Source organism: Lampetra planeri, chromosome 10 (genome assembly GCF_965212315.1).
Source record: "Lampetra planeri chromosome 10, kcLamPlan1.2.h2, whole genome shotgun sequence".
NCBI classification, from domain to species: Eukaryota; Metazoa; Chordata; class Hyperoartia; order Petromyzontiformes; family Petromyzontidae; genus Lampetra; species Lampetra planeri.
Genome location: NC_136116.1, coordinates 7,807,160 through 7,830,598, shown reverse-complemented (window position 1 = coordinate 7,830,598; position 23,439 = coordinate 7,807,160). Strand labels below are relative to the sequence as shown.

The following is a 23,439-nucleotide window of genomic DNA, read 5'->3' as shown; positions in this document are numbered from 1 at the left end:
AGCGGTCGTCCTCAGACAAAAAAAAATAATCCAGCAGTGGAACTGCTGAACCAGCGAGAGAGCTGTACAACAAGCGGTTATATATGTGGCGAAGGGCAAGCAAGCGGGGTCTGAGTTGGAAAGGAATTCCATCCCCGGACACAAGCACGTCAGTTGTGTTAATGGCGGAGATTAGGGAGAGAGAGATTAGCATGAAATGAGCTCGAGTACTAAGAATATTCTGGCAAAAATAATTACGTTAATAGGAGCACAAAAGTTCTACTAATTTTACATTGACCCTGTCAGCCAACTGTACTCGTTAGTCCCAGCGATTCGATCTCGCTACCTATTAGATACCTTCCGGAACTTATTCCCCTGTTTCAAATCAACCCAATGTTTATTTGTTACACGGGAAATTCCGTTTAGCCGATTCCCCAGCTAGTTTTGCTGCCAATGGCCCGCAGTCATTCATATAGTTTGTGTTGGGGCGGAGAGGAGGCCAGCCAGCTGCCAGTCGGGAAACTCGGGAGTAATTTTAATAGCGCAGTAGTATAATGCATTAGGGGTCACAGAGCTTTAATCCACTCAAATAACACGACTGCCCACTTAGCTGCTTCGTCACGTTCTCTATTAAGGGCCGTCTCATATTCATGGCTCCAACCACAGTGGTGATGTGAGACCATTAAAGTTTAACACGGAGGCTTTCGCGACCAATGTCATCCATATTAGATTTACGCGACCGAATCCAAAAAAACCCTGCATTAAACAATTTTAGTTTACAAGAACATCGCTTGCACCAATGTTTTACAGTAGCGTTGCTTTAACGCAACGCGCTATAAGAGTTCATCGTTAAAAGACAAGTTCAATCCACTGCTGAATGGAAGCGGGTCACTACTGCGGAGTCAATACATTCCTGGATAGAAGCCAGTCACTGCCACTGTGTGAGTCAGTCCACTGCTAGATAGATAGAAGCCAGTCACTGCCACTGTGTGAGTCAGTCCACTGCTAAATAGATAGAAGCCAGTCACTGCCGCTGTGTGAGTCAGTCCACTGCTAAATAGATAGAAGCCAGTCACTGCCGCTGTATGAGTCAGTCCACTGCTAGAGAGATAGAAGCCAGTCACTGCCGCTGTGTGAGTCAGTCCACTGCTAGATAGATAGAAGCCAGTCACTGTCGCTGTGTGAGTCAGTCCACTGCTAGAGAGATAGAAGCCAGTCACTGCCGCTGTATGAGTCAGTCCACTGCTAGAGAGATAGAAGCCAGTCACTGCCGCTGTATGAGTCAGTCCACTGCTAGAGAGATAGAAGCCAGTCACTGTCGCTGTGTAAGTCAGTCCACTACTAGAGAGATAGAAGCCAGTCACTGCCGCTGTGTGAGTCAGTCCACTGCTAGAGAGATAGAAGTCAGTCACTGCCGCTGTATGAGTCAGTCCATTGCTTGCTGGATAGATAGAAGCCAGTCACTGCCGCTGTATGATTCAGTCCACTGCTAGAGAGATAGAAGCCAGTCACTGCCGCTGTGTGAGTCAGTCCACTGCTGGATAGATAGAAGCCAGTCACTGCCGCTGTATGAGGAGTCAGTCCACTGCTAGAGAGATAGAAGCCAGTCACTGTCGCTGTGTGAGTCAGTCCACTGCTGGATAGATAGAAGCCAGTCACTGCCGCTGTGTGAGTCAGTCCACTGCTAGAGAGATAGAAGCCAGTCACTGTCGCTGTGTGAGTCAGTCCACTGCTGGATAGATAGAAGCCAGTCACTGCCGCTGTATGAGTCAGTCCACTGCTAGAGAGATAGAAGCCAGTCACTGCCGCTGTATGAGTCAGTCCACTGCTGGATAGATAGAAGCCAGTCACTGCCGCTGTGTGAGTCAGTCCACTGCAAGAGAGATAGAAGCCAGTCACTGCCGCTGTATGAGTCAGTCCACTGCTGGATAGATAGAAGCCAGTCACTGCCGCTGTGTGAGTCAGTCCACTGCTAGAGAGATAGAAGCCAGTCACTGCCGCTGTGCGAGTCAGTCCACTGCTAAATAGACAGAAGCCAGTCACTGCCGCTGTGTGAGTCAGTCCACTGCTAGATAGATAGAAGCCAGTCACTGCCGCTGTGTGAGTCAGTCCACTGCTAGATAGATAGAAGCAAGTCACTGCCGCTGTGTGAGTCAGTCCACTGCTAAATAGATAGAAGCCAGTCACTGCCGCTGTGTGAGTCAGTCCACTGCTAGATAGATAGAAGCCAGTCACTGCCGCTGTGTGAGTCAGTCCACTGCTAGATGGATAGAAGCCAGTCACTGCCGCTGTGTGAGTCAGTCCACTGCTAGATAGATAGAAGCCAGTCACTGTCGCTGTGTAAGTCAGTCCACTGCTAAATAGATAGAAGCCAGTCACTGCCGCTGTGCGAGTCAGTCCACTGCTAGAGAGATAGAAGCCATTCACTGCCGCTGTGTGAGTCAGTCCACTGCTAGATGGATAGAAGCCAGTCACTGCCGCTGTGTGAGTCAGTCCACTGCTAGATGGATAGAAGCCAGTCACTGCCGCTTTGTGAGTCAGTCCACTGCTAGATGGATAGAAGCCAGTCACTGCCGCTGTGTCAGTCAGTCCACTGCTAGATGGATAGAAGCCAGTCACTGCCGCTGTGTCAGTCCACTGCTAGATGGATAGAAGCGAGTCACTGCCGCTGTGTGAGTCAGTCCACTGCTAGAGAGATAGAAGCCAGTCACTGCCGCTGTATGAGTCAGTCCACTGCTGGATAGATAGAAGCCAGTCACTGCCGCTGTGTGAGTCAGTCCACTGCTAGAGAGATAGAAGCCAGTCACTGCCGCTGTGTGAGTCAGTCCACTGCTAAATAGATAGAAGCCAGTCACTGCCGCTGTGTGAGTCAGTCCACTGCTAGATAGATAGAAGCCAGTCACTGCCGCTGTGTGAGTCAGTCCACTGCTAGATAGATAGAAGCCAGTCACTGCCGCTGTGTGAGTCAGTCCACTGCTAAATAGATAGAAGCCAGTCACTGCCGCTGTGTGAGTCAGTCCACTGCTAGATAGATAGAAGCCAGTCACTGCCGCTGTGTGAGTCAGTCCACTGCTAAATAGATAGAAGCCAGTCACTGCCGCTGTGTGAGTCAGTCCACTGCTAGATAGATAGAAGCCAGTCACTGTCGCTGTGTGAGTCAGTCCACTGCTAGATAGATAGAAGCCAGTCAATGTCGCTGTGTAAGTCAGTCCACTGCTAAATAGATAGAAGCCAGTCACTGTCGCTGTGTGAGTCAGTCCACTGCTAGATAGATAGAAGCCAGTCACTGCCGCTGTGTGAGTCAGTCCACTGCTAGAGAGATAGAAGCCAGTCACTGCCGCTGTGTGAGTCAGTCCACTGCTAGAGAGATAGAAGCCAGTCACTGCCGCTGTGTGAGTCAGTCCACTGCTAGATGGATAGAGGCCAGTCACTGCCGCTGTGTGAGTCAGTCCACTGCTAGATGGATAGAAGCCAGTCACTGTCGCTGTGTAAGTCAGTCCACTACTAGAGAGATAGAAGCCAGTCACTGCCGCTGTATGAGTCAGTCCACTACTAGATAGAAGCCAGTCACTGCCGCTGTATGAGTCAGTCCACTGCTAGAGAGATAGAAGCCAGTCACTGCCGCTGTATGAGTCAGTCCACTACTAGATAGAAGCCAGTCACTGCAGCTGTACGAGTCAGTCCACTGCTAGAGAGATAGAAGCCAGTCACTGCCGCTGTGTGAGTCAGTCCACTGCTAGAGAGATAGAAGCCAGTCACTGCCGCTGTGTGAGTCAGTCCACTGCTAGATGGATAGAAGCCAGTCACTGCCGCTGTGTGAGTCAGTCCACTGCTAGATGGATAGAAGCCAGTCACTGCCGCTGTGTCAGTCCACTGCTAGATGGATAGAAGCGAGTCACTGCCGCTGTGTGAGTCAGTCCACTGCTAGATGGATAGAAGCCAGTCACTGCCGCTGTGTCAGTCCACTGCTAGATGGATAGAAGCGAGTCACTGCCGCTGTGTGAGTCAGTCCACTGATAGATGGATAGAAGCCAGTCACTGCCGCTGTGTCAGTCCACTGCTAGATGGATAGAAGCGAGTCACTGTCGCTGTGTGAGTCAGTCCACCGCTAGATGGATAGAAGCCAGTCAATGCCGCTGTGTCAGTCCACTGCTAGATGGATAGAAGCGAGTCACTGCCGCTGTGTGAGTCAGTCCACTGCTAGAGAGATAGAAGCCAGTCACTGCCGCTGTGTGAGTCAGTCCACTGCTAAATAGATAGAAGCCAGTCACTGCCGCTGTGTGAGTCAGTCCACTGCTAAATAGATAGAAGCCAGTCACTGCCGCTGTGTGAGTCAGTCCACTGCTAGATAGATAGAAGCCAGTCACTGCCGCTGTGTGAGTCAGTCCACTGCTAGATGGATAGAAGCCAGTCACTGCCGCTGTGTGAGTCAGTCCACTGCTAAATAGATAGAAGCCAGTCACTGCCGCTGTATGAGTCAGTCCACTGCTAGATAGATAGAAGCCAGTCACTGCCGCTGTGTGAGTCAGTCCACTGCTAGATGGATAGAAGCCAGTCACTGCCGCTGTGTGAGTCAGTCCACTGCTAGATAGATAGAAGCCAGTCACTGCCGCTGTGTGAGTCAGTCCACTGCTAAATAGATAGAAGCCAGTCACTGCCGCTGTGTGAGTCAGTCCACTGCTAAATAGATAGAAGCCAGTCACTGCCGCTGTGTGAGTCAGTCCACTGCTAGATGGATAGAAGCCAGTCACTGTCGCTGTGTAAGTCAGTCCACTGCTAAATAGATAGAAGCCAGTCACTGCCGCTGTGTGAGTCAGTCCACTGCTAGATAGATAGAAGCCAGTCACTGCCGCTGTGTGAGTCAGTCCACTGCTAGAGAGATAGAAGCCAGTCACTGCCGCTGTGTGAGTCAGTCCACTGCTAGAGAGATAGAAGCCAGTCACTGCCGCTGTGTGAGTCAGTCCACTGCTAGAGAGATAGAAGCCAGTCACTGCCTCTGTGTGAGTCAGTCCACTGCTAGATGGATAGAAGCCAGTCACTGCCGCTGTACGAGTCAGTCCACTGCTAGAGAGATAGAAGCCAGTCACTGTCGCTGTGTGAGTCAGTCCACTGCTGGATAGATAGAAGCCAGTCACTGCCGCTGTGTGAGTCAGTCCACTGCTAGAGAGATAGAAGCCAGTCACTGTCGCTGTGTGAGTCAGTCCACTGCTGGATAGATAGAAGCCAGTTACTGCCGCTGTATGAGTCAGTCCACTGCTAGAGAGATAGAAGCCAGTCACTGCCGCTGTATGAGTCAGTCCACTGCTGGATAGATAGAAGCCAGTCACTGCCGCTGTGTGAGTCAGTCCACTGCAAGAGAGATAGAAGCCAGTCACTGCCGCTGTATGAGTCAGTCCACTGCTGGATAGATAGAAGCCAGTCACTGCCGCTGTGTGAGTCAGTCCACTGCTAGAGAGATAGAAGCCAGTCACTGCCGCTGTGCGAGTCAGTCCACTGCTAAATAGACAGAAGCCAGTCACTGCCGCTGTGTGAGTCAGTCCACTGCTAGATAGATAGAAGCCAGTCACTGCCGCTGTGTGAGTCAGTCCACTGCTAGATAGATAGAAGCCAGTCACTGCCGCTGTGTGTGTCAGTCCACTGCTAAATAGATAGAAGCCAGTCACTGCCGCTGTGTGAGTCAGTCCACTGCTAGATAGATAGAAGCCAGTCACTGCCGCTGTGTGAGTCAGTCCACTGCTAGATGGATAGAAGCCAGTCACTGCCGCTGTGTGAGTCAGTCCACTGCTAGATAGATAGAAGCCAGTCACTGTCGCTGTGTAAGTCAGTCCACTGCTAAATAGATAGAAGCCAGTCACTGCCGCTATGCGAGTCAGTCCACTGCTAGAGAGATAGAAGCCAGTCACTGCCGCTGTGTGAGTCAGTCTACTGCTAGATGGATAGAAGCCAGTCACTGCCGCTGTGTGAGTCAGTCCACTGCTAGATGGATAGAAGCCAGTCACTGCCGCTGTGTGAGTCAGTCCACTGATAGATGGATAGAAGCCAGTCACTGCCGCTGTGTCAGTCAGTCCACTGCTAGATGGATAGAAGCCAGTCACTGCCGCTGTGTCAGTCCACTGCTAGATGGATAGAAGCGAGTCACTGCCGCTGTGTGAGTCAGTCCACTGCTAGAGAGATAGAAGCCAGTCACTGCCGCTGTATGAGTCAGTCCACTGCTGGATAGATAGAAGCCAGTCACTGCCGCTGTGTGAGTCAGTCCACTGCTAGAGAGATAGAAGCCAGTCACTGCCGCTGTGTGAGTCAGTCCACTGCTAAATAGATAGAAGCCAGTCACTGCCGCTGTGTGAGTCAGTCCACTGCTAGATAGATAGAAGCCAGTCACTGCCGCTGTGTGAGTCAGTCCACTGCTAGATAGATAGAAGCCAGTCACTGCCGCTGTGTGAGTCAGTCCACTGCTAAATAGATAGAAGCCAGTCACTGCCGCTGTGTGAGTCAGTCCACTGCTAGATAGATAGAAGCCAGTCACTGCCGCTGTGTGAGTCAGTCCACTGCTAAATAGATAGAAGCCAGTCACTGCCGCTGTGTGAGTCAGTCCACTGCTAGATAGATAGAAGCCAGTCACTGTCGCTGTGTGAGTCAGTCCACTGCTAGATAGATAGAAGCCAGTCACTGTCGCTGTGTAAGTCAGTCCACTGCTAAATAGATAGAAGCCAGTCACTGTCGCTGTGTGAGTCAGTCCACTGCTAGATAGATAGAAGCCAGTCACTGCCGCTGTGTGAGTCAGTCCACTGCTAGAGAGATAGAAGCCAGTCACTGCCGCTGTGTGAGTCAGTCCACTGCTAGAGAGATAGAAGCCAGTCACTGCCGCTGTGTGAGTCAGTCCACTGCTAGATGGATAGAAGCCAGTCACTGCCGCTGTGTGAGTCAGTCCACTGCTAGATGGATAGAAGCCAGTCACTGTCGCTGTGTAAGTCAGTCCACTACTAGAGAGATAGAAGCCAGTCACTGCCGCTGTATGAGTCAGTCCACTACTAGATAGAAGTCAGTCACTGCCGCTGTATGAGTCAGTCCACTGCTAGAGAGATAGAAGCCAGTCACTGCCGCTGTATGAGTCAGTCCACTACTAGATAGAAGCCAGTCACTGCCGCTGTGTGAGTCAGTCCACTGCTAGAGAGATAGAAGCCAGTCACTGCCGCTGTGTGAGTCAGTCCACTGCTAGATGGATAGAAGCCAGTCACTGCCGCTGTGTGAGTCAGTCCACTGCTAGATGGATAGAAGCCAGTCACTGCCGCTGTGTCAGTCCACTGCAAGATGGATAGAAGCGAGTCACTGCCGCTGTGTGAGTCAGTCCACTGCTAGATGGATAGAAGCCAGTCACTGCCGCTGTGTCAGTCCACTGCTAGATGGATAGAAGCGAGTCACTGCCGCTGTGTGAGTCAGTCCACTGCTAGATGGATAGAAGCCAGTCACTGCCGCTGTGTCAGTCCACTGCTAGATGGATAGAAGCGAGTCACTGTCGCTGTGCGAGTCAGTCCACTGCTAGATGGATAGAAGCCAGTCAATGTCGCTGTGTCAGTCCACTGCTAGATGGATAGAAGCGAGTCACTGCCGCTGTGTGAGTCAGTCCACTGCTAGAGAGATAGAAGCCAGTCACTGCCGCTGTGTGAGTCAGTCCACTGCTAAATAGATAGAAGCCAGTCACTGCCGCTGTGTGAGTCAGTCCACTGCTAAATAGATAGAAGCCAGTCACTGCCGCTGTGTGAGTCAGTCCACTGCTAGATAGATAGAAGCCAGTCACTGCCGCTGTGTGAGTCAGTCCACTGCTAGATGGATAGAAGCCAGTCACTGCCGCTGTGTGAGTCAGTCCACTGCTAAATAGATAGAAGCCAGTCACTGCCGCTGTATGAGTCAGTCCACTGCTAGATAGATAGAAGCCAGTCACTGCCGCTGTGTGAGTCAGTCCACTGCTAGATGGATAGAAGCCAGTCACTGCCGCTGTGTGAGTCAGTCCACTGCTAGATAGATAGAAGCCAGTCACTGCCGCTGTGTGAGTCAGTCCACTGCTAAATAGATAGAAGCCAGTCACTGCCGCTGTGTGAGTCAGTCCACTGCTAAATAGATAGAAGCCAGTCACTGCCGCTGTGTGAGTCAGTCCACTGCTAGATGGATAGAAGCCAGTCACTGTCGCTGTGTAAGTCAGTCCACTGCTAAATAGATAGAAGCCAGTCACTGCCGCTGTGTGAGTCAGTCCACTGCTAGATAGATAGAAGCCAGTCACTGCCGCTGTGTGAGTCAGTCCACTGCTAGAGAGATAGAAGCCAGTCACTGCCGCTGTGTGAGTCAGTCCACTGCTAGAGAGATAGAAGCCAGTCACTGCCGCTGTGTGAGTCAGTCCACTGCTAGAGAGATAGAAGCCAGTCACTGCCTCTGTGTGAGTCAGTCCACTGCTAGATGGATAGAAGCCAGTCACTGCCGCTGTACGAGTCAGTCCACTGCTAGATGGATAGAAGCCAGTCACTGCCGCTGTATGAGTCAGTCCACTACTAGATAGAAGCCAGTCACTGCCGCTGTGTGAGTCAGTCCACTGCTAGATGGATAGAAGCCAGTCACTGTCGCTGTGTGAGTCAGTCCACTGCTAGATGGATAGAAGCGAGTCACTGCCGCTGTGTGAGTCAGTCCACTGCTAGATGGATAGAAGCGAGTCACTGCCGCTGTGTGAGTCAGTCCACTGCTAGAGAGATAGAAGCCAGTCACTGCCGCTGTGTGAGTCAGTCCACTGCTAGAGAGATAGAAGCCAGTCACTGCCGCTGTGTGAGTCAGTCCACTGCTAGAGAGATAGAAGCCAGTCACTGCCGCTGTGTGAGTCAGTCCACTGTTAGAGAGATAGAAGCCAGTCACTGCCGCTGTGTGAGTCAGTCCACTGCTAGATGAATGCAAATCGCAATGATAAAAATAGCCAGAGCCTTTTACATTCCGTACAACGTGTCGACCGAGACGGCCCCAACTCCGCGCTCCCATTGGTCAGCGACGCCGGCGAGCTGCAACCCCTCAGCCAGTCAGAGGCCTCGCGACGCCCATCCACTCTGCGAAATCTAAACCGAGATTAACCCAACCCCCCACCTACCCCCAAACACGAGACCGCCGAAACTCACCTGGGGCCTCTGCGACTCGTCCCCACGCCGCGACGAAACATTCGCCAGAGACGAACGGCGACACAAGCGATGAGATAACAGCGCTGCGGCGGCGGCCGCGACATAAATAATGCAGCGGAGGCGGGAAGGGGGTGAGGCGTGAGGGGGGAGGGGAAACCCGAAGCCGCGCGCCACGCGCCGCAGCCGTCGCCGCTGAAACTGTTTTTGAGTTTGTTTTGTTTTTTTGGTCCAATAGGAGGCGGGCTTACTCAGAACGCGAAGCGCCGATTGGTCGAGACGCGTGGCCATTGGGAAGCGCGGACGTTGTGGGAGGTGATGCGTGGTGGGGGGGGTTACTTCCCCGGAGTAAGATGGCGACCTTCACGAGGAGCGGGTTGGCGTGGGCCCGCGGTGCGTTCATCTCTGTGTCTGTGTGTGTTCCGAGTGGGGTGTTTGTGTATAAGCGTCCGTAATTAAACTCCTCATTGTTGAACGTTTGGTCGCATAGAGGGGGCTAAACGGGCACGACCGTGGGCTGGACTGAGAGACGGAGCTGATGCGGTTACAGGAGGCTGTGGAGCTGAGTGGACATGCGGACGACTGGTAACCAGCGGTGTCGAGATCGACCTCTGTGGAGGAGGCTCGTGAAGGTCGCTGCTGCTGGGCAGTTGAAGGCAGTCGCCCTCCAGCAACAACGGGGAGGGTAGAGGAGCGACGCTCACAACAACGGGCGGAGCACCGGGCGGATAAAACGCAACAAAGTTGGCACAGTAGGCGGTACAGCTGGTGGTGCATCTACCGGTCATCTCAGTCAGCCGACCCATGGCACCTGCTGGGTCTGGCCCGAGACATCCTTGTCAGCGAGCCTTGGACACTTCACGTGCGAAGTAGTGGCCGTGTTCGCTTATCTCGTATCGCAATTGGTCGAGGAGTTCGAGCTGGCATGCAGGCAGCGTCGTGAGTGAGCTGTCATGACTAATACCGCACAAGCAAATTGCATGTTACTTGGCTAAGAGGTCTGTCCGCATATGCGCATATACGACCTACAGTATTTGGCAATCCACTGCTGGACGAAAGGCTGCCTACGCCGTGCGGATTTGTGGGGGTTTAACCATTCTTGACGCCTGTCACTGGGTGAGTGATGACAGTACAGCACTGATTTGACTCCACTGCCCAGAACGTGGCCCCGCGAACATATAACAACAGCTTGTTTTTTTTCCCCCACGGTCGTCATCCATCCAAGCATTATTCGGACTCAAACCTGCTTAACCTTCGAGATCTGACGAGATTGGCGCATTAATTGGGCGGCAGGATGGCGCAGTGTTAACACTTGTGGCTGACAGCAAGGAGGTTGTTGGGTTTGATTCACGACCAGAGGTCGCAACCGGGTACCCGTACCCTACCCGATACCCGGCTACCCGTATCCGGCCGGGTACGGGTACCCGTTTGCGACCCTGGTGCGGCCGGGTACGGGTAGACCGTGAGTCACTGGTGAGTAACTGTTTGTCACTCATTTCCCAACGTTTTGTCTCTTCTCACAATTCAAGTTCCTAGAATCAACCCACCCGCGCCTGGAACATGGCTTCATCCCAGAGGTCGCAATCAGGTACCCGTACCCGGCCGGGTACGTGTAGTTTACGGGTACGGCCGGGTAACGTGTACCCGTTTGCGACCCTGGTGCGGCCGGGTACGGGTAAGGAATCAAAACCCGTTTGCGACCACTGTTCACGACTCAGGCACTTTTCTTCGTGGGACCCCCCCCCCCCCTCTTGCTCTGAATGGGTTTCCTCCCAAGCTCTCTAGCTTCCACCCATGGCTTAAACAACTCGTACAATGTAACTGTTATTGGCCTAACATCCCAATGCTAGAACGTTACCTGCAAATTACTCGTGCGATTCACTTATTGATATAACTTTTGCGTAAAACTTGGCAGTACTCTCCCGAAAGTCTTGAGACTCAGGCTTTGTTGAGCAAACGGGCGTAATCATTCCGGGTGAGGTGGTCATAGGCTTGTCGGAATCTTTATTTATCCTTGAGAAATCAGATAAGATGTGAAGCTCTTTTTCACCGATGTCAAGCAGGGTTAGGGCAGAAAGTTACAACAAACACTACAAAACTATAGGTTTGCAAAATATAGGAAAGGTAAGAAAATCACTAAACAAAAATTTTACCCGCTAAAGCTCACTGAGCCATTAGTTATTTTTCAGAACCGGTCTTTGCCACAAATGATAACTCAAGTGGCTCATGTATAGCAGCCAAGTAATGTAAACGCATGTTTCTTAATGTGGATGGAACAACCCTGAGGATTCCTCCGGAATAAACACAGATTCTAATAGGATCATCAGTAGCATGACAGTCGTTGTTAGGTCAAGACGAGCACTGCCAGCGCATTTGCGGGGGATACGGGGCCGTGGTGGCCGAGTGACTGAAGGGGAGGCTTCACAATATGGGACCCATGTTGTAGCTGCTCGCCCCCGAACTATAAATGCCTTGGTAGTGCATTGTCTTTGTGCTGTTCACCTTTTGGCGTTCTCTGGTCTTGTTTCTAAAGAAAGCTGTCTCTTGTGTAGACCAATCAGTTTCAAAGACAATGCATATATATTACCGGAGCATGTTTTTTTTGCATGTTCACCACTAGTACGTGTGATTAATGCAGACGGGATTCCTTGTAAAATGTTTCTGTTTGGTGTTTTAACATCTTAACACCCGTTTTATTGCCAGAAAGGGTAACACCTATTGTTATAGGGAGGATTGACGTTGGCATGCACGAACCCGAATCAATGCTGTGTGGGGGATGCGGGTGACGTTATCACGCAGGCGTGCGTAGTGACGTCACTGCCGTGCACTTGCCCGCCCGACAGCCAGCAAAACTTTATTGTATCTACCGTGCAATATCTTATGGCAGTGTGATTTACGATCACGTGAAAATTGACATTACAACTGTTGAGATGCATTTTTTAATAGGGACATTTTGTATTGAAATTGAATTGAAAAAAATGTACCAATTGATGGAATTATACTTAAAACGTCTAAAAATGGATAAAAACATTATTACACTACTCTTGAGTCCCTAATTGATTTGGGGAATTAGTTTCACCGCTCGGGTCCATATGCACAACACTTTCCCGAGATGTTATTAAGTCTAGTAATTATGCGAAGTGGTATAGGTTTTGCTTGTTGCCTCTCACCAAAATTGGTTTAAGATTTAAAACCCTGCTCATAGTGATGTCGGTTGTTTTTCATCAGCTTAGTAGTTGTGATAGTGGTTTGTACATTTAATATATTAGCATTACTGTGAGGTTTAGTGGCAAAAGCTGACATTTACTTAAATGAGAAAAATGCCCAAAGTGCTGTACGTTGTGCCTCTGCAAGTCTTGCGTTAATGGATTTGTTCTTATATTTTATCCTCTATACAATTGCAGTACCTTTCCTCCATGGCACTAATGTGTGTGGTGGTGACAGTGGTTAACGCACTGCACTTTGAGTTTAGCGACCTGAGTAATATTTGCAGCGACCACTCATCTCGATGACGAATTCTATCTGCACAGTTTTGATAGACCTAGGTTTATTGAGATAAATATGGCCTGTCCCTGCCTACCCCCCATTTCACCAATTCCCTCTTAGCAGTATGGCAAATAATCTCCAGATTGATACAGCATGGGGAGGCCTTTGTCTGGCAGTGCATTGAAAAAGGGCTGTACAATATTAGTTTTACTCATGTGTATATGGAGCATTGTGGCCATTGCTGAATTACAGCTCGTCGGATTCCTCCAGGATAAATAAAGATTCTGATTCTGAAATTCAGTAATACAATATGGATCCTCACGCATATCGCATGCAAGGCAATTGGTACTGTTTGAAAAACTAATTTTGAGATTTCACTTGCTGACGACTTGTCAATATGTAAATAGCCATCCATGAGGTGTAATGTGATGTGTGAGGTACAAGTTTCTATCTTTTATCAATCCACTCCCGGGATAAAGGCCACGCTACATCGTGCGAGTCGTGAGGGTTATTTCACCATACTTCACGATGCTGGTTATGGAGGTGTGGGGAGCATCGATGTGGGAGCAAAACAGTTCAGTACAGCACTGGATTATGCTGCACCACCCGCTTCTGCCCACAATATAGCCCCAAAGCCGCTGATAATGCCTGTTGTGTATGGGGGTCGCCCATCCAAGCACTATTGAGGCCCATACCCACTTGGATTCTGACATCTGATGAGATTGGGTGCATTTTACATGTTTTTGGTCATTGACGTGTGAAATACGGTTGAATAATTTGCTCTGCTTTGTTTTTGTGGGGTCGACCCACAGGCTGGGTTCCGCGGCTGGAGTTTGTGAGAAACGCCAGGGCAGTGACGCGCCACAAACGGCCCATTCCACACTTGAAGCAAAAAGTGCTCGAGTTGACGAAAGTCATCACTCCAAAGCCACTCGTGCCCCCTAAATGCATCAAGTCTGCCGACGTGATGGAAGAGGTACGTCTTGTCTTATTCCAGGCGTAATGTTTTCGAGTAAGGACAGACATTCTCGTTCCGTTTAATCATCACTGTTGGCTACGTACCGTGCAAAAGAAGTTCAACGTACATACAATGTTCCCCCGGGCATGTTCCCTCCCTTGGATACCATTCCACCGGTAATCTTGACCACTCACCATCATCCCTTCTGGCGACTGTCCTACACAAGCCCGCTTTTGTTAACAGTAAAAATTACGTCAATAACTTTTGATATATTCTCTGACACATATGATCATGTAATGCACAATGCTCATTTGCAGCCCCATGTAAGAATACACTATCTTTGGTCGGGACAAATATGGTAATTTAAACATTGTACCCAAAAGAGATTGCATTTACCATATGGTATTCTTCAAGCATTGTCTATTTGTGATGGCTATGTTGAAAAAAAAAAAACCTATGGTCCATTTGCATCATTTTAAAATATGCAATCCTCAAAGCCATTTTGACCACTGGTTGCATAAGGGATTGCATGTCTGTGAGAGCAGAAGAACAAACTTGAGATGCTGCTGGAAAGGGAGGTGGAGAAGTTGTTCCGTGAAAATCGCATGGTCACCATATGCCAGCTTGGACCGATGAAGGATGAAGACTGGGTGATGTTTAGGCATCACCTTCGAAAGCACGACATTTATGCCAAGATATTTCCAAACAAGGTGACCGCAAATATTTTATAGCCATTGAACGTGTCTAAAATTAAAAATATATCAACAATTGTATTAAAATGTAGTTAGAGGCAAAGCGAATGTTTTTGTTTATTAATAGCACAAAATGTGTTCACAGGTTGTACAGTATTTCCTGAATGACAGCAAATACAAGAACTTGAAACCACTCTTCATTTGCCATAACGTTCTGGTCGTGAGTCATGAACCTCGCGTGCGGGAACTCCTACGAGTGCTGCGTGCAGTCCCACAGGTTATTCTCTTAGGTGAGCACTCCTTAAGGACAATATCGTTGCACCCTTTCTCATACACAGCCAGCTGGTTGGCACAGTGGGGTTAGGTCGTGTGGCTCGTAATTGGAAAGTTGCACTTGCGGGTTGAAATCTCAGTTTGCGGTAGATGTGAGTGTCATCTCTTTGGAGTTGACAAAAACGAGTTCCACTTTGTGGTCGTCCAACAATCGTCCTATAGAGCTGTGGTGGGCAGCAGAGGAAAGTGCATAAAAATCCATTGTTTTACAATGTTTCTACGCACTTAACGTCTGCATTCCCTACCTTCACGTTGACGGTTGTCAAATAACCCCCACAGCCCGCATGGCTTGGGGAGACCCTTATCCGGAAGTGAATTGACAGAGAGGGCTGTGTGTATGTTGTATTTGACAACCTTACCCCTGGCAAAGTAGTGCTTAATTTACAATACTGGCTCGGGGCTGTAAAAACTAAAAGTTAGGCAACACCCCATGCTCGAACAAAGACGGTCACCACATCACACGCTTTCAGATGCGTTTTTGCGGCCGTCTGGAACGCTCTTCCGATATTAGGAAGCCACTGGAGATAAGCACTTTTAAATATAGATTTATAACTAATTTCTTTAGAACTGCTTTTAAAAACAATAATGTTTACCCGACCTCATAACATTGTCCCATTGTGTAATTTTGTTTTTCCAAACCTCCCAGGGGGCTGCGTAGACGATGTGCTGATGAGCAAGCAAAGTTTGTTGGATTACTCGAAGCTGCCAAAGTTGGAGGTGCTACAGAGCCAACTGGTGGGCACGCTGTCGCACGTGTGCTCGCAGACCAGCTCCGTGCTCCAACAACCTGCTCAGAACCTCACCCAAATATTTCAGCAGCATATCTCACAGCAGACAACGGAGCCAAAGCCTGACGAGTCGAGTTAAAGCGCATTTTACAGTCTTGTCAAAATACCGGCTTAATTCAATTTAAGGGTACCCCGGTAAAATATAAATTTCCTAACAAAACCCTGTTATGTCCATGAGGATCAGATTCATCTAATTTACAATTTGTAATGTTATATGTTCAGAAAAATAAAAAAACTATTTCAAAGTTAACAAAAAAAAAACGTGAACATAATCACAAACTAAATCGGGAATGCACAGTCGAAAGCTACATTACCTCTTCAATACAAAACTGGGACTGCTTGGCACGTGACAGTTTCTGCATATTCCAAAGATGCAGCTAATTAGCAAGTCCGCATTCCCTTGCATACTGTTCTGATGTTTTGATCTTCTGGAGCACATTTTTTTTTGCTAATAAAAAATCACCGTTATTTCGAGGACGTTCTGAATATATCCTACGCTGTCCTCTGCATCTTTAAAGGGCACATTAATGGCAGTAGCATTTTTTGTACATTTGCTCGTGAAAAAAATATTATAACCCTGGAATGTTTATTTTATGAAATAAAAGCCGTGACACGTGATATGTTTCCAGTAATTAATAATTTCATGTTGGGTTAATGCAGTGCTAATGAATATAACTTACTCAAGCACTTATTTGCACAACCCAATTGTAGGGTACATTTAAATTCCGATATTAGGTTATGTGCAAAACTTTAAGCTTATGATCGAATCAAACATGCAAAGTGTATATAATATTTTAAAAAAAGGTCATGGTTTCTTTGCAACAATACCTATTTAAGATGCTGAATATTGGTATTTAGTACTTACATTAAAAGAATGTTTTCATTTATGCTTGTGCAGGAGTGCTTAAGGTAGCTGCATTATAATTATATGATTACGTAGAATATAACAGGATAAAATAGCAAAATATAACACATTTGTGATAATTCGTTCCATATTATTGGCCAGCCAAAGATTTGTTTTCTTTGCCAAAAGGTGTGTTTCCGACACCAAGAAGTAAGGGTGCACCGTACAGCACATTTGACTATCGGACTGAATGCCACGTACCTTGTCTAAGTTTCAGAATCAATTGAAGCTGAATCGTTTTTTTTAATTATCAAGTCTGTCTTATCCCCCCCCCCACCACTATCTAATAACAAGTTCTGTTTACCTCTCTGCCTTTTCTGTCAATGTCTCTCCCTCCGTCTCCCACTATCTCATTGTCTCGTTTTCTGTCTCTTTACGTGAGTCGAGTTTTCCTATTTCTCTCCCCCCCCCCCCCTGACTCCATATGCCCGATTTAGTTTTTCTCTGCTTATTTCTCCGTGTTTTTCCATCTCCCTTTCTGTTCACTCCTTTGTCTCGGTTTCTCTCCCTTATCCTGTGCTCGCGGTGAGCGCTGTTGTTTCCGCCACTCCTACCTACCCAAGATTAGGGCGACGTGTGGTTTGGCCAATTCTGCAACGTGAGAAATCTGATCCTTAGTCTTCGGAAGGTTGTTCCATCACCCCAGCTACCTGAGCGACCTGCAGCAAGAGGCTGTTTATTTCCTCCTTGTAGCGAGCGACGTCCTTGCGTCCCCGCCGTAACTCGGCCAGGCTCCTCTGCATGTTGTCGTGAGTCCGCACGTTGTCCGCGTAGTCTCTGTTGGTTTCGGAAACCTCCTTGGAGATTGTGGACTCGGTGCGCAGCAGGGCGGCCATCATCTCGTCCAGCCGCGTGCTCATTCCCAGGAAGGCTCTCGCCCGTGTGCTCAACTCGGAAACGAGTCGAGCAGCCTCCTGCACGCTCGTCGGCATGTCCACGCCGCCGTCTTTCATCACTAACGAGAAGTTGTAGCCCTTGAGCTCTATCTTAAGCGCCGTCTCTGTAGGGTTGAAAATAATACAGTACGTAACGGGGGGGGGGGGGGGGAATTTTAGTTGTAAACTCATGGGGACAGTGATGATAAAATGTTATTTGCAGGTTACGTACAAACACGTACAAAATGTAAGATTTTGAAATAGAACTGTTTCATGTAAAAAATGTGAACATTCAATAAAATCTGTTACCATATTCTTTACAAATTCACTGAAACGAACTTGGTATTGTAATATTAATCTGTTAAGCATTTGTGACATGTCAGGTCGTCTTCGTCATGCTGGATGATAGGCTCTTCTGCACATGATAAAATTTCATCGCTTCATTTCTATAGTGGATATCATCTTGGGTACATTAACTTCATTGGCATCCATAACTTTATCTTAACCACCCTCCCATCATCTTTTTTAGCGACATGTTCTGCCCAAGCCCACTTTCTTAACATGTCATATAATAGAAGTACCTAATTATAAGCCATAGCATGATTATGGACACGAGCTTACAGACTTCACTTCTGAAAAATCACAATGCTGGTCACGATGGAGATATCAGTGGTAAGAAAAATAGTGGATGACAAAGGCGAGTTCGTGTGCTCAAACGCGACCAGCATTGTTCAACTCCATCGCCGACGTCCGAGCCAATATTCCCAATCGGACAAAATGCCCCTCGCGGCATCTCTCACCGTGCCGGAGCTCCAGGTTGCGGAGGCACTCGGCAAGCCCGTGCTGGCTGGTGGCGGTGCCACAGCACGCGCTTTTGCAGAGGTCATGCCGGGCACGGGTGACCCCCATGTGCTCGGCCTGCAGGTTCGCGAACGTCTCCGCCGCGTCCGTCACGCGGGAGTCCACGTCGGGCACCCCGACCGCACGCACGGTCAGCGCTCGCCCTCTATCCTCCTCTCCGCCGTGCCTGTCAAGTGCTGCGGAAAGCAGCCAGCGAGTGTGGCCATCACCACGGAATGGGCAAAGGTGAAAAATGTAACCGGATTGACGTGGCTTTTTTGAATCACTTATGTGGGGCACGGGCCCACCAATAATTGTTATTATTTCGACTTGTAGCGCCGACAGAATGACTCGAGCTCTGCAGTTCCCTGCATTAACCCTTTGCCGTTCCGATGATGTACATGTACATGATTGGAATGGAACCCAAAGAAAAACTGAAATAAAGTTACTTTATTGGTACATGGAGGTTCCCACAAGGCCTTGCGGGAGGGCATGTGGCACAGTTTGGCGCCAGCTATCATTGAGTGTGGTCGTGTTGCCTCAGATTTGCGTCGCCTGAATCCACACGTCGCTGACAGCATCATCCATGCTTTCTCGTATCCGTCGCCTCAGCCTTCGCTTTCACCTACCCTGTAGACAAACTACTTGGCTCTCGCACATACAGAAATGTACCGTACTGTATATTATTTATGTATTTAGTTATTTTTATAGTGTACTGTATAATATTGTGCCCTGTATAATTTGTGTTATACAGTGTTGTGTACAGTATTTTAAGTAATTTTATGTAACATTGTGGGTACGTCTAGGATGAAGATACGCGCATTAACACGGTACCCTCCGTTGTCTTTGTTCAGCTCTCGTAGATCAAATTGCTTTGATTGACGTCGTTTGGAGATCCGCATCTACAACGTAAACCGGGGGGGATATTACTACATCCCATAAAGCCGGAAAATGTGGAGTCCACATTTTTTTGCTCGAACTACCATCTCTTGGCGAGTGAGGGTTATGTCACCTCCTCGACGCCTACAGGAGACGAGTTTCACAACATTTGTGTGGTCCACCAACCCCCTTGCCTCCACGGTGCTGGATGAGAGACACGCAGAGCCCGCCAGCACTCCACCGATGTCGTCCCGACGAGAGTCACGACAAGCACCGGTTTGCTTGGTCAGTCTCGGTGACGCTGGCGGTTCGGACCAAGGCCGTAGCCATGGAGTCAACATTGGGGTGGGGGGACCAAATCTTCGAGGGGGTCTGGGGGTCCCAACCCAGAAAAAAAAATCTAAATTTGAAAACTAATTTCCTGCCTAAAATATTTTAAAAATTCACTAACACATGGGATGGACTTTTTATTTTTACAATAATGTCTAATAATGTATTGTAATACATTGCTCTGTTTTTACTTTTTTTACCTTTTCTTGTTTCATTGCATGCAATGGCAGAGATTAGGGATTAATGAAGTACAACCATAACCACAAGCATAAATCTATGCATTGATTTATATGAAGCCAAGTCCAGATATTGTGGCCAAGGTTTAGCAAATTGTTTTTATTTACATAGCATAGCAAATTTTTTATAGCTATATATTGGGGGGGGGGGGGGGGCATTTTGAGCATATTTGGTTCGGACCTTCGGCGGAAGCAGCAGCAGCAGGAGGAGGAGGTCGCGTCTTGCGGGCGGAGACCACGGGCCCGCGGTTGGGTGGAGGCGGCTCGGCCGAGTCGCCGCTGTAGCCGGCCTGCTCGTCGGCAGGGATGCGCGAGCCGCCCCGGTGGACCAGCCGCTCCCTCTGCATTGCTCACGGAAGGACACGAAACGTGGGCCCCAAATGCCAGCCCAAGGCATCGCGGATGCGTGCGTGCTTGCGCGTGCACGTGCACATGTGCAGCCACGTCTGCCGATCCACTGCTACAACCACCCTGCACCGTGTTCTTATTTCAACGGGCTGGGGGGGACATACACCAACTCAATATGGGGGCACAGCAGATACAATGCCGAACAAACATTCGTCAAAGCTGACACGTGTAATACCATTGGAACCTCATTTGCAAGAATAATAAATATGATAATTGTTTTTTTACCCTTTTATCTGGCAACAAAACTGACACCTTTTTTTACAAGGAGTCATGTTTGCATAGACCACAATACCTGCAGTCGTAATGCAAACAAAAAACATAACTCTGATAATGTATGCACTGTCCTTGAAGTTGATTGGTCCACACCCGAGACAGCTTTCCTTAGAGCCTCGTCTCACATGGTGTTGGACCAGATGACGCCAAAAGGCGCACAACTCAAAGACAATGCACCATCAGAGTATGAGAGCTCGGGGTAAGCATTTACACCATTGGAACCTCATATGCCAGAAGAAAAAATATGATAATTGGTTTTTTACCCTTTTATCTGGCAACAAAACTTCAAGGACAGTGCATACATGATCAGAGTTATGTTTTTTGTTTGCATTACGACTGCAAGATATTGTGGTCTATGCAAACATGACTCCTTGTTAAAAAAAGGCATCAGTTTTGTTGCCAGATAAAAGGGTAATAAAACAATTATCACGTGTAATACCCTCAAGAGGTAGTAAATATCTCAGAGCACAGAATTACACATGGAGTACAGGAGAGGGACCGAGCAAGGGGTGGAGAGAAAGGAAGCAGTTAAAGGGGACCCGAGGTATCGTGAAGGATCTTTAAGCCGATGTTAAATGCTCGACGGAACGAGTGATGATATGATCTGCTTGTGTCTGTCATGGGTTCTGTGTTTTAGCGCATACCCCCCTGTGTGTTGAGGACATTCCGTGACACCCCAGCGCTTAATTACTGCCAAATAGTTTTGGTAGCAATATTTTTTGACTTTACTGTAAGAATGTAAGCCTTCAGAAGGGGGCCTTCAGCCCCCCCCCCCCCTCCAGACGCCCGATGCTACGGAGCTCCACTGCTGGATGAGGGCCTCCCCATGCCATGTGCGTCATGGGGAGGAGCATATGAAAATGGGTTCCTGTTGCTGTATAAATTATATGCTACTGAAGAGCCAACATTCACTCAAATCGTGCTGCTTTGTGCAAATCAAATACACGTGACCAGCACGGCCACGTCGCTGTGTTGCTTGGGATGTTACCATCTGCCTGCAGTGACCTCTTGAATTTCTCGTGCGTATGAACAGGCTCGTGACAGCCAATGAGTTACTGAACTTACAGCGCCTTTGTCAAGCGACCTCTGGGGGAAGGGCTCCCAAAACCGCTTGTTATGGGGGCTGTTGTTTGGCCGCACTTTTTACAACGCTTGCCAGAGCGTGTAGTTGAAAGAGTACAGTACAATTTAGTTTGAACTGCATTCTTCCGTCCAATACGTAGCCTCGCAGCCTATAACAACCGGTTATGCATAGTGGTCGCCGATCCAAAGCGCTGTCCAGGCTCAGTACTGCTTAGCTTACGACATCGGGCACATTCCGTGTCAGTCACAGGCAATTCATTATTATATTATTATTGTTAATTTAAAACAATATTACTTAAACTAGAAACAGCAGGGTTTAATTGCAATCGATAATAACTAAATGGGGCATAATGTCACCAAACTCCGAATGCATAATGACAGCGAGTGGCAAAACCGGGAAGAGCCGGATTAATTGGAGCACAAGTAACTCGCTTGACAATAAAACAAATATACTCAGTAAAAAAAACACACACGCGGGCTGGAGTCCAACACAACTTGCACCATTACGCAACAGAACCGCACAGTGAGCGTGCTTCGTATTCTCCAGAATTATAAAGACGCGCTCATCCTAGAATGTGTGCCCCATGTAAACACAATCTACTGCGCATCTATACAAATCTGGTCACACACACACACACAACCTACGGATGTTTTAGACGCGCGCTCCACCCAAAACTTTGGCTGATAATATAATTACTGTGGGAGGGGAAAAAATTTGTCCAATAATCCGGAGCACATGGCGAGAGCGAGCGAGATCTCTGCGAGCGCTGGGTACAGCGTTTTGTGTTTATGTTTGGACTGTGGCCTCTCCACACGCGTGTTTACTAAGACATGCCGCTGCCTGTTAGCAAGTACAACTACTGTTTTGACCCGTAAAATAAAAAACCTGCTGAACTTACTAAATGACCCACGATCGCACACATCGACAAATTTCCACTGCTATCGCAAAGGAAACAACGGCCACAACTTTAACCAGCAGGCAGCATTCACCGATGACCGCAAATGCGCTTAGACGACACTATTGCGCGGACGTCGCGTGCCCGTTGCTGCTAACGCTGCCGGTGATAGCGACGTTCTGTTACAATGAATCTCTATCCCTGCCTTTGCTCGGGCAAACGTGGCTTTCAAGTCGCAGAGCCTCGGTCAACGTTCACTCAGTGAGATGGTCTCTCGTGCTTCTCTGTAGTCTGGAACCGACTCCCCCCCCCCTAGCCGTCCGTGCTGTTGGCTCCCTGCCCTTGTTTAAGTCCAGGCTCAATGCCCTGCTTCTTGCTTCTCTGCTGCCTTTGGCAGAACTTGCCTATTTTCCAGGATGTACATGCTGCACATATTATACAGTATATATATGCGTAAAACAAATATATGCGCATGTACGGGGTATTGGGATGCCGTTGGTTTTTTTCGACGCTATGTAAATCCAAATGGTATTTATAGTATTAAACATGCGGACGCACCTCTCAGAATGTTGATCCAGGGTCAACTTCAATAACTGCCCGAGGTATACACGCCCGAGATACACACATACTTAGCGAACGTGTAAAGAAGATGATCATATGGTGGGAGCTTCTTCAGGAAGAGAATTAAAGAAGCTCTCACTAAGCACGAGGATCGAAACGTCGGACATCGTGCCGAACAACACACCGTACAACCCGAAAACACATCGCAATGCTATACAGCAAACCACGGTAAGCTTACGAAGAAAGAATAACTCCAACACATTGGTCAATAACGCTGCATTGAAACCCAAACCGAATATGGCTGCAACAATGCTCAGACGACATTTCGGGCGATGGCCTTCATAGCACGCTATGAAGGGTCATTACCCGAAACGTCGCCTCTCGAATATGTTTCGTTTGAAGCCGGTGTGTATTGACGAAATGTGTTGAGCGTGTTTAGTGTTATCCGTCATTGTGCACCACTGCCAACGCAGGCAGCATCACCGAACGGCGTGCTTGAGCCCCATCACATTCTCTTCCACAAATACGCCTCTCACCTCGTCCCGCGAGCCCTCGGGAGGCACGCAGCAACAGCAGCACCACAGGAGAGAGGAGGAGGACATGGCGGGGCTGGTGAATCGGCTTGAGCCGAGACCGGTTTTGTAAGCTTTGCAAGAGGCAGGAACAGCGGAGCAAACTCGGTCGAACCCAGCCTCGCCCGGCACTCGGTCACATGCCTTCACAGAGAGCAGTTAAAACGCGAACCACGTGGGCGCTGTGGTGAAACATTAAC

The 23,439-nt window shown here is 48.6% G+C and overlaps 3 protein-coding genes across 5 annotated transcripts in view; 1 reads left to right on the top strand and 2 right to left on the bottom strand.

Annotated features, from left to right (window-relative positions):
- Positions 1 to 9,335, bottom strand: part of LOC144720953 (hyccin 2-like) — a 30,491-nt gene extending 21,156 nt beyond the window's left edge. The window contains exon 1 of the mRNA XM_078598155.1: positions 9,129 to 9,335. The gene's annotated coding sequence lies outside the window, so the exon portion shown is untranslated. The remainder of the gene's footprint in view (positions 1 to 9,128) is intronic.
- On the top strand, positions 9,118 to 16,000 carry LOC144720955 (large ribosomal subunit protein uL10m-like). Of its 3 annotated transcripts, none has more exons than XM_078598158.1 (5): positions 9,118 to 9,518; positions 13,424 to 13,587; positions 14,115 to 14,279; positions 14,407 to 14,551; positions 15,241 to 16,000. In XM_078598158.1, exons 1-5 carry the CDS (start codon positions 9,479 to 9,481, stop codon positions 15,459 to 15,461), a joined length of 735 nt encoding a protein of 244 aa, XP_078454284.1. In that variant the 5' UTR covers positions 9,118 to 9,478; the 3' UTR covers positions 15,462 to 16,000. The 3 variants fall into 3 exon arrangements, with proteins under 3 accessions (XP_078454284.1, XP_078454285.1, XP_078454283.1); XM_078598159.1 differs by lacking the exon at positions 9,118 to 9,518 and adding an exon at positions 9,535 to 9,710; XM_078598157.1 differs by lacking the exon at positions 9,118 to 9,518 and adding an exon at positions 9,746 to 10,800.
- Positions 14,354 to 23,439, bottom strand: LOC144720954 (uncharacterized). Its single transcript, XM_078598156.1, has 4 exons — positions 23,204 to 23,439; positions 19,628 to 19,787; positions 17,962 to 18,198; positions 14,354 to 17,286 (listed from the first exon to the last, which is right to left on the bottom strand). Exons 1-4 carry the CDS (start codon positions 23,267 to 23,269, stop codon positions 16,901 to 16,903), a joined length of 849 nt encoding a protein of 282 aa, XP_078454282.1. The 5' UTR covers positions 23,270 to 23,439; the 3' UTR covers positions 14,354 to 16,900.